General features: G+C 44.0%; 1 protein-coding gene across 3 annotated transcripts; it reads right to left on the bottom strand.

Annotated features, from left to right (window-relative positions):
• Positions 1 to 183: 183 nt before the first annotated feature.
• Positions 184 to 16,579, bottom strand: uap1 (UDP-N-acetylglucosamine pyrophosphorylase 1). 3 transcript variants are annotated; one of them, XM_012871638.3, is made up of 11 exons: positions 16,452 to 16,579; positions 14,988 to 15,294; positions 12,683 to 12,887; positions 12,041 to 12,216; positions 11,781 to 11,953; positions 7,452 to 7,645; positions 7,189 to 7,329; positions 4,106 to 4,294; positions 3,831 to 3,872; positions 960 to 1,026; positions 184 to 880 (listed from the first exon to the last, which is right to left on the bottom strand). In XM_012871638.3, exons 2-11 carry the CDS (start codon positions 15,268 to 15,270, stop codon positions 788 to 790), a joined length of 1,563 nt encoding a protein of 520 aa, XP_012727092.2. In that variant the 5' UTR covers positions 15,271 to 15,294; positions 16,452 to 16,579; the 3' UTR covers positions 184 to 787. The 3 variants fall into 3 exon arrangements, with proteins under 3 accessions (XP_012727092.2, XP_012727093.2, XP_035997281.1); XM_012871639.3 differs by lacking the exon at positions 3,831 to 3,872; XM_036141388.1 differs by lacking the exons at positions 184 to 880; positions 960 to 1,026 and having other exon boundaries at positions 3,511 to 3,872.
• Between the last annotated feature and the right edge of the window lie 153 nt (positions 16,580 to 16,732).

The following is a 16,732-nucleotide window of genomic DNA, read 5'->3' as shown; positions in this document are numbered from 1 at the left end:
CAAAAAAATGAGTCATAAACGTGAGTTTATTCAGTATCTGCTGCAGTCTTAAACCGAGGTCTGGAAACTCTGATTAACATCAGGAAGAGCCATAATGAAATCTGCAGCCATGACATGAAATGCATATCTCTCAGTATTGTACAATAATTCAATAAAAACGTCTAAAGAAAGAGTGAGAAAACGCTCATTTGATTTCCAGGTAGGAAATTTATTTAGTAAAAGATCATAGAAACCATTGTGTCTTATCTGTAATGATTACATAACCAAAAGAAGCAGCTATTATAAATACCCCCCACATCCCGATCCATATATCCTGACATGTATGGATTACTTCATCGCACTCTATTCATGTAGAAAAATTACAAGTTAAATAGATGGAAAACTCCATCTAAAACAGCATCCGTCAGGACATACAAAAATAAGTCTCAGAAGCGAAATAAATAGACGCATTTGCTGAATGCGTCGTCCAGTCAGTAATGATTTCATTCATAATTTCAACGCGTGTTCAAGTGCTCTGTGACACAAACAAACAAAAAATGGACAAGGTATGACATCGTATCAGCATAGGAAACTGAAAGGACAGTTGGTGCTACAGGGTAAACGGCGTACTTCATCAGGCTCGTTCACGTCAGACAGTACGGTCGCCTCAACGCTGGAGGGGGGGGGGGATGTTTGTTATTGCACGGCGACGACGACAACGTCACAGTTTCTCCCCACGGAGCGCGCAGGAGAACAGAGTGCATGAGATGGTCTTTGGGTGGTTCTCCTGCGTCTCTCCCCCGGCGCATCAAACTCCGTTCCTCACCAGCTCGTGGACGCCGCGCTCGTCGATCATCAGCGTCGCCTGGAACTCGCGTCCCTTCACCAGCTCCTCGAGACCCTTGATAGGACAGAACATCGTCAGGAGAGACGTCGGCGACGACATCTGGGGTTTCTCTTAGAGTCCCCCCGGGCCTTACCTCCCCCCCGTAGGACACCAGCGGAGAGATCTCGCATTTGATCGGCAGGTCTGTTCCATCCTTCAGGCTGCAGTCGGGAGGGAAGAAGACGAGAAGTAGAAAAAAAAAAAGAAACAGGATTAGGGACCGTCTCGTGAAAAACACACAGAGGGACGGTAGCTTAGAGAAGTGGCAGGAAACCCTGAAAAACAGCTGGTCTTTTACTGAGGCTTGTGATTAGAGATGAAAGGCGGATAATAAGAGCTTCATGGCAAACCAGTGATTAGTCCTCTGACCCGTAGCAGACGTCCTCCAGAAGCAAACAGATGAATGACTTGGAAATGTCTCCACCCAGTGCTTCCCGAACAACTGGGGGGGGGCACGTCACATAACCCTCACTCATCGTGCCCGTTTCTGGGTAATTATTGCAGACAGCGATCACAGATCCCACATCTGGACAGTCAGATGTTCAGCTGCAAGAGAAGGTGAAGGACTGAAGGAGAAGCCCGACCATTAGGAGCCTTAATCACATCCAGGAGTCCACGGAACGCCAGAGAGGCACATGCTGGTCATTTTTTGTCCGAGCAAGCAGAGACAAACAAAGCAGAGAGCAGGAGAACCCGGAATGATCTCGTACACAAATCAGCAGGTTCAGAGTCTATTTGAAAGTTTGATGGGGGGAAAAAAAGAAGACGAGTGGTTCCCATTACCCAGCATGCAACACGTGCGTACGTCCTGTACGCGCGCACGAGTCTTAGCGTGAACCGTCAGAGGATAAATGCTGTGTCGTCGGATCACGGTGACAGTAAATCAGCCGTTACTGAACTAGACTGATCCTTCATAACAACTGATACAGTCCCTTAAGAAAAAGTATTCACACCCCTTAAAACTTTTTTCACATTTTGTGGAAATACAGCCTCGAACCTCAATGTGTTTTATTGGGATTTTATGTGATAAACACAAAGAAGCACATAATTGTGAAGGGGAATGAAAAAGATAGATGTTTTTACTATTTTCTTTCCAGCTAAAACTGAAAGAACCATTCGTATATTTAGATCTGAACCATGGCATTGTTTACCTGACTCCGCCAGATGGATTTGCTCCGCATATCCATCTGGAAACCTTCCATTGAAGTAATTTTGGGAAGGGGCGAAAATACTGGTTAGCTGATTGGCCTATGTTGGTGATAGACGGGCCAAATGAACCAATCAGATTCGTCGTCGCTCGTAACAGAGCCAAGCTACACAAGCCAAGCTACTCTTGCTGCTGCAGGTAAAGGCTCGTTAGCTCAGCAAAGAAATACTCTGTAATTCCGATAAAACTTGCTCGATAGCCACGCTAACGCTAGTTTCACCGGCTGAAGCCGCCATGTTCTTTAGACTGAACTGTCGCGCTTCTCGTTGCGTCACACCTCAACCCGCCTCAAAGCCAACGCTGATTGGACGTTCGTTTGGTGAACGACTCCAAATTTTCTTTAATGGAGAGTATCCAGACTGATCTGCGAGTGAAACCTTGAAAGCTCGCGGGATCAGGATGGTCACACGAGGCTATGGCATTGTAGCTATTGCTAAATGTTTGGGGGTTCCTATCCTGCTTTGCGGTCCAACAGGTTTTCTTCCCAGCGCTGCCTTGCATTAATCTCCATCCATCCTCCCATTACCTCTGACCAGCTTCAATATTCTCCCCTAAGAGAAAGGCTTCTCAGGCCATGATGCTGCCGCCACCATGTTTCACTGTGCATTTAAAGTAATTAGCTGGTTTAGTTTTCTCCCACACATTGGCTTTTACATGTAGGACCACAAGCTCAGTTTGGGTCTCATCTGGCCAGAGCACCTCTCTTGGCTTGTTGCGCTACAGCATAAAACGTCTTATGGCTTTCTTTCCTCTAATCCCTCTTCCTAAAAGGCCAGGCAGATTCGCCCACCCGAGCGGTAGGACTCTACAGCTCCTCCAGAAGAACGATGGCCCTCTTGGTTGCTACTATGCCCATCTGTTTAGTTGGATGTCCATAACTTGGTAGGTTTGCAGTGCTGCCAAATTGTTCAGAGGATGGTATGAACAGTGCACCGTGACACCTTCATAGCTAGGGTAATTGTTTCATAACCTAACTCCGCTTTAAAGTTACTCCCACAACTTTATCCCGAATGTGCCTGCAGTGTTCCCTGGTCTTCGTTTAGCTCAGGGATCACCAACCTTCTTGAAACTGAGAGCTACTTCATTGGTGTTGTGTCACACCAAAGGCTACCAGCACTGACCTTTGAGGTCAGGGGTATCACACACTCAGATTATGTTTACACTGCAAAAACGGAACTAGAAATTAGTAAAATGTTCTTAAAATCAGTGTAGTTGTCCTTGATTTGAGCAGGTAAATAAGATGATTTGCCAATGGAATAAGATTTTTGCACTTAAAATAGGAACAACTCATCTCCATCATCTTATTTCAAGTGCAGGATGTCTAATTATCTTATTTTAGGGGTCAAAATACTCATTCCATTGGCAGATAATCTTATTTACCTACTCAAATCAAGGATAAATACACTAACCTTAAGAACATTTTACTTATTTTTAGATCCGTTTTTGCAGTGTATTTAATTATTTTTTATTTATGCAGTATTTACCCCTCACTTCACAATAATGTGTTCCTTTGAGTAAAAAAATAAATAAATCACAATAAAATACAATTGTGTTTTTGTAATTTAACAAAATGTGAACAAGTTCAAGAGGTAGATCTAGGTGTGGAAGGATTTGTAATAAAAAAGACAAAAACGCTATTTTCTCAGTGGAAATGAAGGAACTTTAAGAAAAACAAAAAGTGTTAGCATTTCTGAGGAGGAGGATAAAAGAAGCCGAAACCCCGTCACCATGCACTCAGTACACCAGGGGAATAATTACTTTCTGCTGCCATCATCTGTGACACTGCCTTCCGCTCCGTCTCTGGAAACATTGTACGGGACACACAGGTGCAACACCGAGCATGAGAGAAGGGGAGGTGAGAGTGTGAAGCTAAACAACATGACATCTAAACACATCAAGGCCAAGTGCATAGAGGTCCACGGCGTGGAGCGTGTGAATAAGGTGTGTGTGTGTGGGGGGTGGGGGGGAACAACCAGGAAGAAGCCGCTCTGGTGTTCAAACCCAGTGCTGGTCAACGCGCTGCGGTTCCTGACCTGGGAATGGCGGGCACGCGCGTGCCGTTCTCGTCGATGAAGTGGCCGCCGGCGTTGAGCACCCAGCGGTGGTGCAGGGACATGAGGGCGTGCCTGGCGGTGGTGGGCGTGTCCTTCCCGTCCTGAGTGTCGGCGTTCTTCAGCGGGGAGAACTCGTCCTCCCGCAGCACCTCGTACACCGCGAACGTCCTGTTGGGAGACATCAGCGCGCAAGGACAGTGAGCAATCGGCACGGACGGCCGGAGGAGGCGGCCATAACTTCTCTTTTACAGCTCCAAGCTCAACGGAAGGACATGTGCTGTCCCATCTGAAATACTGATGAAACCGTTTGTGTTTTTATAACTATTGTTTGGGAATAGTTGGAGAATCCTTAGTTGGTTTTACCACTAGATCATTATGACACCTGGACCTCTGAAGTATTTGGGTTTCATCACGTTGGCAGGAGGAGATGGCTGTGGGGGCGATTTCTGAGACGCTGCCACGGACATGAGGTCTGGTTATGTTTTGGGTAGCGCTGGTAGAAATGGGGCGACTGGCTCAGTGAATAGTAAAGTTGTGGGGCTGATTCCAGCATCCTTGTCACATGACGATGTTCCCCCAGGCAAGGCACCTACCTACCAATCTGCATATCAGCGTGTGAGTTTGTGAGTGCCAATGGGTGAATGTGGCTACAGTGTAAAGTGCTGCGAGTGGTTATTGTGACTAGAAAAGCGATTCATGAATTCAGTCCAGTTACCATTTAATGTTTAGCTGCTCAAACTGACTATTTATAAAGACAATTTGTCCCTTGTATTCATTCCCCTCAGCCTTCTCCAAAAAAATCTGTTACAGTTACAAACAATCTATTTCATTTACTTCACACTTGTGGCATTCAAAGAAAAATACATTACGCATTTTTAAAGCGTTTTAGTGTTCCTTTGTAGACCACGGGTCTTTGAGGTATTTCTCTGCCAGAAATGTAAACCTAAATATTGATAGTTTTGTTTATTCTTCTTAGAAATAGAAACTGTGTCAATGGCTTGCCACACATCCCTAATTTAATCTAGGTTTGGACTTTGACTAGGCCATTCTAATACATGAATGTGCTTTGATCTAAACCGCTGTCTGAGCCTTTTGCCACACAGACCAAAAAAGTATAAAGACCCTTTGAGTCACAAAATGTTTTCTTTTTAATGAACATTTATCAAATTGTTTGTTTTTTTATTTTGTTTTACCTTCTAAATAATAAACTAAGAATGTAGTATTTTTACCTTATTAAAAGAAAGTGATACGATGTCAATAGTATGGCAAGGCTAGTTTTTTTTTATATAGCACTTTCCATTAACAAGACGATTCAAAGTGTTGTGAATTGTTTCCCATTTTCCTGGTATAGAAAACATTTTGAATATTCTCAACAACAAATACAGGGTATAGGTCCCTCCAGCCAGTTTTAAGGCGTGGATGAACCAAGTCTGCTTTGGAGTGAAAGTCACTGAATGTTTGTGGTTCCTGGTCTGTGGTTCACCAGGAAATTAAACTGAAAATTAATAACATAGTTAATGAAGGCAAATACCTGGTATTACACCCAACATTTTCCATTTTAATAAGTTTTTAATAAAACGTCTTTTAAAAAGGCCTTGCATCAGGGAAAATCTCCCCCTAAATGTTTGGTTCAGATGAACAGCCTGAAGGGCCAGGTTGCAGCCTGGTAAATCTGTAGCTCTAGCTTGATGCCTCTGCCTCAGTCTCAAGCCTTTCCAATTCCTAACAGTTTTTCTCCAGGATTTCCCAGGTGTCCTTTCATTTCCGACCATTTATGCTGAGCATACGTCACAGACAGGGCGACTCTGTTCACTGACTGGACGGACTTCTGTATAGAATTGGCAGCAGGAGATTTACCAAGTGGTGTCAGAAAAACAAGGGGCTGAATACAATTTAAAAAAATATTGTAATCACCCTCTTCACAAGTATGCACTACTTTCTATTGGTCTATCATATAAAATCCTACTAAAGTACATGGAGGTTTGTGGCTTTAATGCGGCAAAATGAGGGAAATGGTTGCAAATACTTTTGCGAAGCACTGTACCGGTGAAGACCCTCGACACAAAGGTTTAGTCAGTTTGATGCAGAGTGTTTTGTTTGCTTTTACACAAAGACTGAGCTCCAGGAAACAAACGAGGATGTGCACAAACACGTGAGAGGGGCGCAACGTGGCAGGAAATTATATTTTAGCTGCTTAAACTCATGATTTTCTTAACCATATGTTCCAGAATCTCTTCAGTTTGGACCCGTTTAGCCCAGTACTTATGACTTACAAGCTTTCATGAACCACATCTTGGAATAAACAACCACATATCTGATGTTTATGGATAATTCACGGTAGTAAGAAGACATCACAGGCTCACAGTGCTAAAATACAAAAGAAAAAGAACATAGGACATCGCTGCGCATCGTACTGTGAGGATCCGAGGTCCATAATTCAACAGGCATTTTTAGAAATGTGGCAGCAAAGAGAGTCAACCCCATCTGGATTCATCCTAAGCTGTGAGGCTGCCAGCCCAGTCACAAATCTGATCCGTCTTCAGGGCAGCAACACAATCGTTTCTCATCTGTTTTCATTTTGGGACACAGCGCGTTCGTCTGCTGCGTGTTTCCACCCGTCAATCATTACTGCACTCCTTTAATTAAAAGTAAATTTTGATTAGCCGTCAGATGACTCAGAGCTGATGTCATGTAACATTTGAAGAGGAGGAATGAGCAAACAGCTCGTAAAACCTCCTCGCTCCTTCAGAGAACCTGGCAGCCGTGGCCTGCTGGATCAGACTTTGGAGAAATGTCACAGCTCAGGGTGAAGGATACGGTTGGGGACTGGAAAAAAAAAAAAAAAAAAAAGGGGGAGCTGGTTCCTGTGAGAAGGAACGGCTCAAAGAGCAGAGTTAGAAGATTTTTGGCTCGGAGGCCCACATGTGACACAGCCATCTCTCAACTAGAGCGCGCCTCAGACGCCATCTTCCCGTTACTTTAATATCTTTTAGTCTGAGGTGAGTGCGTTTTACCGTCGACTGCACACGTTCTGCGGAAAAAGAAGGCGAAATGCTCCTCACTTTGCGAACTGGAAGATGTCGAAGACAAACTTTTCCATTTTAATCCCATTCGGTTTGTCTGGCTTGACGAGCCGACCCTGCGGGTCCACGTATGGGATCTTCTTCTGGGCGACGTGGTGCTGCAGCTGTGGCTCATACTTCCTGATGAGGGGGGAAAAAATAAATAAATCAGAATAAAGACCCAGTATTCTGATGCCATCCGTGTAAGTGGGTAAGCAATAGGTGGAATACATTACAGCGGTGCGGCGAAAAAAAACGCTTACTGCACAACATCCCGCAGGAACGGGAAGCTGAAGAAGTGGTTGGCCACGTTGCCCGCGTTGAACAGCAGGCGGCCGTCCGAGCTGCGCTTCTCGGCTGTTGCCAGGGTGATCTCGCTGTACTCCACCACCTGATAACGTCCGTCCACCTTGCAGACGACGCCCACGGCCTCAGTCGGATTGGTTTTCTCCACCACCTGAAAGCGGCAACAGTCAGATTTAATGCGCAGACGGCCCCTCAAATCCGCACAACCTGTTAGTGCTGCCGTTAACTATGTAATATATTCTCTATATTTCACATGATTTAAATTTCAAATTAGACACACTGCCAATTTATGCACTTTTTTTTTTATTTTATTAGATTTTTTGAAGCGGACCAACATAGCTGCACATGTGCACCAGAACACCAACACTGCACATTGCCCTAAAAAAAACACCACCCCAATGGTGAAACATGGTGGTGGTGGTATGATGCTGCTGGGATGCTTTAACTCAGCCGATTAGAGATTTTCAAGGTATGGAGCTGAAGCTGGTCCTGGAAGAAAACCTGCTGGACACCGCAGAGCGCTGGATGCAGCGTGCGTGGATCAGAGCATATCGATGGGTTAGAACGGCCGAGTCAAAGTCCAGACCTACATTCAGAATCTTTCATGTTCACACATGTTCGCCATCCAGTCTGAGCTTGAACCATTTCCCAAAGAGGAAAAGACCAAAAACTTTCAGTCAGCAGATGTGTTTCATATTTCTTCACGATTACGCATTTGTTTGTGATTGTGGTCGCATTGTTACAGAATGTGAAGATGAAGCAAACAGTATGAATACGTTTTTTTGTTTTCTTAAACGCACCTCATAAACCATCCAGAAAAATCAAAAGGTTGAAATGGGTACAGAAAAAAAAAATAAAAATAAAAAAAATAAACACGGCCTGTTTGTAAAACTTAAATGTAATAATCGGTTTAATTCACCTTTTTAGCATTCAAGCTCCATCTGCTCTAAATGAAGTCAGAGCCCTCTTCCCCCTTAAACTGGCTGCTAATGACAGAGTTGAGCCATGATTATGGGGTGGGAGTAGGGGGGGGGGGGCAGGGGTAGTGAAGCCACATAAAAAGTTAGAGGCTCTTGGTAATTTACGGCGGGAGGGACTCTGCTTTGATGCCATCCTGCCATCTCTGCTGCGCCACGCTTCAACGTGCCGATTAATTCAGCCTCTGAAGAATCAGCCCTGGTTGGGACTTTAACGAGATAATCGGCGTAGAAAGTGTCTGCATGACTTCAGCCAAACTCTGGATGCCCTATAAAAGCAATGACATGCGTAACTGCTGATTTTGAAAGAGTGGAAAGTCAGAGGACACAGAACAAAGGAAGTGATGTTGACATGGACTTTTTCATCTGGTTACCATGCTATGTCATTGTTATTACTATGTTCATCATTTGGCATTACTCAATCAGCGCATCTCCCGCCTACATCGCCGCAAACAATCAGTTCTTCAGATAGCAACAAGTGGGGCTTGTTTCGTTTTGTGTCCATTGCTAGTTAGGACCGAGATTAAGATTAGTTGTATATGTCTGTATGTCGTCAGGAAGCTCAACAAAAAGCTAGTAATTCTTCCTCCATATATCTTTTTTTCTCTTTCCTTTCACATCTGTAAAGTCATAAGCACGAGATACTATTTGTATTACGCAAAAATTAAAATATGAAACGTTCATAAAGTGTTTGTTTTTACTCGCTTTGAAAGTGAACATATTTAAAGAAGGTGCAACTCTGAGTTATAATTCATTAAAAGGCCTTCTCCGCCCTAATACAGAGTGTGTGTCTAATCCTAGTCAGATTTCACAGGCCACACCCTGGATGAGGTGTGGCCTGTGAAACATATCAGTGGATTTTTCTATTGAGAACACTGATTTTGAGGAAAGCGCTAACACTGAAACAATAAAAAAAAAACACAAGAAAGAAACAAAGAGCACATAAAGCTAAAGTGTTACAAAAATATGTGTAGTACTGAGCACCTCATCAGCCTTTAGTCAGCTTTATGTAGCTGTACTTGCCACACGTTTAAACCCTCAGAAAAAACACATAAGGTCCTGTCAAAGAGCAAGAAGTTACTACTAGTGTAATACTGTTTTGGAGTGTAGCTTCCAAAAATAACTATATTGTTATCCGACTCTCCAAGAAAAAGAACATAGTATAAATCCTGTAGGTATGATGGTTTCCAGGAGAGGAACTGACCAGCTGCCTCTAAGGGTCTGCTATTTGACCGGCATGTGCAATATTTACATTGCTGCCCACATTTGTTTGCAACCCTCCAAAGATCTGTAAAGCTTTCAAATAAATGAATCTTTCACTCAGATGTGGATAATCCAGGTTCAGAAAGTCAAAAGCCTGCACAGAGAAATTAGTTCGAGCCATTTGCATGTTCCAACACCACAGCAGAGACAGGGACTAATGTTTACAATCACCTGGTCAGGTGGACCGGATGAATGGCGGGGTTTCTACTTTTTGAAGCCGGATTGACCCACCTCTGCTTTTAATGTAGCCGTATGAGCTCACAAAGGGTGAATTTATGGAAAAGCTTTTCGTGCCTGCTGTTAATTACAGCGGAGGATCTGTGATGCTGTGGGACTGCTTGTCCTCCAGCTGTTGGGAGTAAATCTTATAATGCACTCTTTGATTACCAGGACAGATGAAAAAAATCTTGTGGCCTTTGCAAGAAAGCAGAGACACTGGATCGTTCCTGGGTCTTTCAGCAGGATAATGACTAAAAGCATTTGGTGAAAGAAGACTAAATTGGCAAAAGGGATTTGGACACAGTATTGACAGCTGCAGCACCAACCATCATCCCTTCTGTGATTTTATTGCAAATAACTACTTTTTCTAACACTGGATTTTTCTACTTCCACAGTAAATGTACTCAAATAAAATTTCACCATGTGGTTTTGCTGCTTCAGAGAAAAAATGTATTTATTTTAGGTCTTTCCAGCAAATCTGTCTGTATAACTCTTCATAATCGCTGTTCCTTCCACGCTAAAACAAAAGTAATCCATCTCCTGTAAACCTGGAAAATAAATGATTTAAAGTAGCTAAAAAGCAGCAAGTAATTCAGAGGCGAAAGAGGTCAACAGCACCACCCAGTGGCGAGTAGCAGACGGTGCAGCTGACAGCACTGCTGTGACAGCACGCCACACCTTTAATTACTCAGGGTTCACTAGAAAGATATGAGCAGCATGTGTTCTCGTCGGCGCCTTGCTGGAAAAACTGGACCGACCGACCAGACCGCAGCAGCCGCCTCGACTCGACCGCTGACATACTTTGCTCTCGTGTGACGTCCGACTACGGGTTATTAATTCCAGCACTGTTTGAACATTTATTATCCTTCTTGTCTGATGAATATGAGATAAAGAAACTTTATGGGAGGAAGAAAACGGGTCCGCTGCTGCCTCGGTTTCGATTCAGTAAAGGTTTCGTTCTAACAGAAGACATGGGAATCAATAAATAACGTGGGGGGCGTGAGAAGCCAGGTGGTGTGGTCCAAATAAACTAAAGAAATTGTTCATATTTTATTTCCTGTTGGTTCTGACTGGAAAGTCTCATTTTGGCTTCTGTCTTTCCAACGCCGATCTCTTGTGATTTCCAAAGAATCTCAGACTTTTTGTTCCTCAATGTGTACGGACAAGCCCTCCAGCATTATTTTCACCAACAGATGATTCATTGGAATATGAACACCAGACAAAGGCTCGGCGTTACAAACAAGGTGCTCGAGGCGAGTCATTAGCTGTGGGCTTTGTGAGAGCGAGTAACTCTATTCAGCGCGAGGACTTTGCCCCATTGCAGATCCTTTATGCATGAGCTCAGATCTATAATACACGGCAGTAAAACCTATAAAGTTTATAATGTTCTTTTCAACACCTTTAAAAAAAAAAAAAAAAAAAACAGGTAGGAGCTCAGTCTCATGAATGCACTTCATAAATCATTAATACAGGCCACTACAGAAGTATTCACACCCCTTTAAACTTTTCATATTTAGTCAGGTAACACTAACAAACTGAAGGAAAAGGAAACTGGGCTCATTAGGGAGCATTAGTAGACACTTCTAAAAGTGTAAAACTGGCAGACATACCCAAAACCCCCTGCAGCTGTAAGTGTAGTGAAAGAGGTTCTTTAAAGTATTCACTTTCCTTCCACTTTACAACTATGCGCTACTTTAAGTTGGTTTATCGCCTGAAATGCTAGGATGAACAGAACCAAGTTCGTGGTTCTAACGTCACAAAACGCGACAAAAGACCCAGGATCGATAACAAAAGCACTAGAAAGAAGCAGCAGGAGGTGTCACCGACCTTCGCTCCACAGTCCGCTCCCTTCTGCACGCAGAACCCAACAAACGTGGGATCGGCCACTTTGACCAGGACGTTGTCCACGCAGTACACGTGAATGAACTCGATTCCCCTCCGCTGCATGTCATCCAGGACTCCCTGGTTCCCAAGAGCTCTGTAAAGACCCCCGTTTCCATCTGAAACACATACAAATGCGTAAGAATTAAATCCCCACTCCCCTCCTGGGAATGAATCTTGTAGTGAGGAATAATCTTTGGCCCTACCAGGAGCCATGGACAGCTTCCCTTTGCTCTCCAGGATGATCTTCCCACTGTAGTCCATTGCTGGCAGCATGCCCTGCTGGAAGAAGATCACATCGTTCTTGTCCAAGCCAAAGTACTTGTGCTGTGAGAAGAAGTCCTTGGTGGAATCCATCGTCCTGCCGCTGGTCATGATGTACCTGAAGGCAGCACAGAAAGAATCCAAGACTCGGTTATATGGTTTACACTTGTGGTTACATTAAAAATGCAGAGATGGCACAAAGGAGGCATGTTTGGAACATTAACTGAATTTAAAATCCACATTTTACAATTTTTTTTGTTTGTTTTGTTTTTACAAAACTCAAAGACTAAGTTCAGATGTCAAAGATTTAAGATCTGTACGGTAAATTAGGCCTAACAACCTGCTTGACTAATCTCCGGCACCTCTTTCCCTTTTCAGACAGTAAACTACCCTCAGATCTGCCCAGCAGGGAGCTAATCCCATCCAGTTTCCTTCAGTGCCTACAGTGATCTGACCCACTTATTCATCATGCACACAGAACAGGGATTCGTTTACAAAGAGGACAGGTGGGTGGTTGTTACATTTGGCCTGCCTATTTCTCGTCAAAAAAAACAAAAAAAATAAAATAAAAGCCAAAGCCTCACCAGGGAATACAGCACTTGGCTGTAGTCTTTCGCTCTGCCAGCTGCTGCAGCTTCAAAATGCGCTCTGCTTGGATCTGAAAGAGAGTTTTGTGGGACGGCAGCCCGACGTCGTACATGCCTTTGGGGTAAGAGACCCCGAGTCTGGTTCCCTGACCGCCCGCCAACAGCAGGACAGCCACTTTACTCTGAGCGATGCAGTCCAGACCTGAGGGGGAATGGGAGCACAACAGTTTGAGTCTTTGTATGAACAGAGCCGACGTCTGTCCTATTGTAGCAGCGTAAACGAACCTAAAAAGCATTCATAGCTCTTTCTAACGTTACAACCACGCTATTGGATGTAATTTATTAGGATTCTACGCAATAGATCAACACAAAGAAGCTGATAACTGTGAACTAAATGTTTTTTTTTGTTTGTTTACACATAAACATCTGAAAAGTGTGGAGTGCATATGTATTCAGCCCAAGCCTACACGTCTTTTGGGGCATGTGTCCACCACATTTAGACAGCTATGGACTGAGTTGTTTGGCCATTCTTCTTTGCATTTTGCAAAAGTGGTCTTTGACCAGAGCACCTTTTGTGCTGCCTTCATGGTTTGTGGTAAACTGGAAAGACGACTTTTCATAGTTTTCTTACTTTAAACAACAGTTGTTGTTTTTTTTCCCTTGACACTCGTCCATTAAGGCCAGATCTGTGGATTCTTTTCATTTTCAGATGATGGAATCATCAGAGATCTGTGAAGGACTTAAAGCTTTGAACACCATCTTATAACCCAACTCTGCTTTGCACTTCTCCACAGCTCTATAGCTGACCCCTCTGCTGTGTTGCTCTGTCTGCATCGTCTAGTTTGTTTTCTAAAGCTCACAAACAAACCTCTGGAGTGTTAACAACAAAGCTGGATACACAGGATTTAATTTGGGGGAATCATAGTAAAGGAGGCTTAACAAAGACGCTGGCCTCACTCTTCAGATTTTTTTTCAGTAAATTATTATCCATGTCCTTCCACTTCATAATTTTGCACAACTTTGTACTGGTCAGGCACACTTATTCAAAATTTAATACACGAACGTTTGTAGCCGCAACGTGACATAATGTGAAAAAGTACAGTGTATATATAAGATAGTGAAGGAAACCCTGCTTCATTATAGTATGTGCTCTCTTCACACATTCCTACTATCTAATCCTAATCTTATTGGATGCCTTTAGGACAACTCAATTGACCTTGCAGGGAAATCTTAGATAAACAATGATAGACTTAACCAAACAATACAGATAGAGGTAATCCATACAGTTCCCTGTTAACCTTCATTTATTAATGAGCTCTGAAGCTGTAACACCAAAGGCAGAATGTTAACATCGGGCTCCGACGCAGAAACTCTTTCTTAAAACATTTACCCGTGAATACTTCTAAGGAAATCGATAAACGAAACGAAATCAAAACTTTATTGAGTCCACGCGCCAAGTTTATCTCCGGTTTACTACCAGCTACGTGACAACAACAGGCTACAAGATTTCTAGGCACGGGTGCCAGGAGACGATTTTTTACACCATGCGCTGGGAGGGCCAGCTAGACTTTGACTGCTCTCCCAATAATCCCGCACAACCACGCGCCACACCCTGCACGCACGCAAGCGGTCACGACGCGGAGAGATGACTTCATGGATAAGGGTCAAGAAAGGCAAACCCAACGACGTCAGCCCCAGATCAGAACCAGATGTCTTCGGGCCCGACCGCCTCCCCTGTTACGCTTGGCCATGAAAGAGGGAGGAAATTAACCCAAGTGATTCATCATAGACGGTCAGATCTCCTCAGCAACGGAGTGATTGCGCAACGACTCAAAAACTATGAGATCCCACTTACTCATATTTTTTTAAAAACTCCCCATGAAACAACACTGGGGCAAAGTTGTGAGTCTGGTGAAAACACGCGGTGAGTAACTGGATCGCAACCGTGCTGCTCAGGGGGGGGCTTTGGCAAACAGATACACTGTAATGGCTTCCCTGTGTGGACGCGGAGGTGGGTTCTCTGAACCGTTCTGAAGATACGTCCCTTCATCTGGGTTGCCATGTGATGCTTTAATCGCATTAAGCTTCTCAGAGAAATACCAGTAAATTGCTTCCCTCTATCAGCAGGTAAGGGCCTAAAAGAATCTAGGGCTTTTGGCTTTTCCTAGCACATGACAATTCAGACAGTAAAAGAATAATAAAACCCTCTTCCTGCTTCCTTACTGTTCTGCTGGAGAATAAAAACTCAAAGTTACACCTTTGAAAAAAAAAATAAAAAAACTGTTTCAAACTCCTGACTGACCTTTGACCTCCCAGTCTTTCAGACTCTCCCTGTCTCGCGTCACGCTCCCGAGCACCTCCCTGGGGACCGGCTCCATGCGGGCGTCCATCTTCTCGTGTCTGCTGCTGCTGGACGTCTCCATGGCGCTCTTGAAGAATCCGTTGATCTCCTGGAAGTCGATCCCCTGGAGCTCCTGGAGAAGGTCCCGCTGGTCCTCAGGGCTCAGCTCCTTCCAGAACTGCAGGAGGTGAGACTGGCCCGCCTCGGCCAACTTCTGCGCGAGTCCGCTGCTGTTTGGGTCCATGATGGATAACGAGTTGGATTACCTCTGCCAAAAAAAGAAAAAGAGATCAGTTCTTTAAGTTTTACGACTTTTTGATTGCAGTTTAAAAAGGTATTTAGTCCTAAATACTAGAGAACGACCGGTACAGTTTTTTTTTAAAGCTGACTATACCAATTATTCTGACATCAGGCTAACTGATACCCATTATGTGCTGCTGTTTTCTTTTTTTTTTTTTTAATGGGGGTGGAGGGGGCAGATTCTTGAGGCCGACATTCGTTGTTTCCTCCTCCATTTACATGATAGAATGATCACGAATGTTTCACATTTCTCAAAACGTGCATTCAAACCACCTAATATTAACAATGCGCTTCGGACCGCAGTTTGAAAGGTACACAAAAAAACAAAACAAAAAAAACACTTTTATGGCAACCTGTCACAGCAAATAAAAATAAAAAAGAGAGCTTCTTTAGGTCAATGGGGAGAAGAAGGAGGAAAAACACTGACCACCGCTGAAGTCAGTCGATACAGGACCAAAAAAATGAAAACATCGGCCGGCCGATGCATCGGTCCTCTACTAAGTAAATCTAAAGAATACTTTTACAGTATTGTATTTGCATTGGGAGGGGCTGGGGCTGGGGATGCCTGGTTGTTGCCGGGCAACAGGCAGAAGTGGTGACAGCTCAACATCCAGCAGGACACTTTTAATGGAAACCATTTACTTAAACGATGTACTGTTTGCCAGGGCCCACACCCACCACAAGCAGGAAACCGTCCCATCCCTGTAGCTCTTTTATTTATTTGTCAACGGAGAGCACAACACCAACACACACACGGGCTGATTCGCTCATGAAACTTTGACGCTTGACGTTTCTTAGAGCAGGGCTGTCTGAATGTCAGGCTGAGGCTTTACAAACACACAGCAAGGATGCTTCCTTTTCAGGAGCAGCACAGAAACCCAGAACAGGCAGGACTGCTTTTTATAAAGCTCTGGTATTTACACTAACTGCCCTTACGTCTTTTTAAACGACATTAATCATCCTGCCCTAACAGCAGCAGCAGACAGACAAGCATGTGTCAGGACACTGGCGCCCGGCACATATTTATATTAGCTGCTAACGCGTCGACCGGACACGTAAATAACAGTTTTAGATCAAAATTACAGTTTTTAAAAATAAATAAATAAATAAATAACAGACTCTCACCTCTCTGCAAGCCTCCCGCTGGCGTTATGAGCATTAATATGAGCTGCCGTGTGGTTCCTGTCTTCCAACGATTAGCTATGACGCCTCCCACCGGGGCCACGCCTCCTGCTACGTCATGTAGAACGTGGCAACAGTGTTCATTGTGTGGCCTTCAGGTGCCTCTCGTAAATTAAGAAGAGCCGTGGGGAGAAAACGGTGAGACTTTGACCAAACTGCCCAATTAGGAAATTGAGTGAGTAAAAAAATTTAAATAAATACTAGTGCTTATTGAGCGGGGTGAC

The sequence above is a fragment of the Fundulus heteroclitus genome, chromosome 9, assembly GCF_011125445.2.
Source record: "Fundulus heteroclitus isolate FHET01 chromosome 9, MU-UCD_Fhet_4.1, whole genome shotgun sequence".
In the NCBI taxonomy this organism is placed as follows: domain Eukaryota; kingdom Metazoa; phylum Chordata; class Actinopteri; order Cyprinodontiformes; family Fundulidae; genus Fundulus; species Fundulus heteroclitus.
The sequence above is the reverse complement of the archived record's forward strand: the minus strand, read 5'-3'. Positions and strand labels throughout refer to the sequence as shown.

What these genes read in the sequence shown, in the direction of transcription:
- uap1 (XM_012871638.3), bottom strand. Translation starts at nt 15,270, where the DNA reads ATGGACCCAAACAGCAGCGGACTCGCGCAGAAGTTGGCCGAGGCGGGC. An exon ending in GAAAGACTGGGAGGTCAAAG is followed by an intron (nt 12,888 to 14,987) that starts GTCAGTCAGGAG and finishes ATTCCCCCTCAG; the next exon opens with GTCTGGACTGCATCGCTCAG. An exon ending in GCCAAGTGCTGTATTCCCTG is followed by an intron (nt 12,217 to 12,682) that starts GTGAGGCTTTGG and finishes TGCTGCCTTCAG; the next exon opens with GTACATCATGACCAGCGGCA.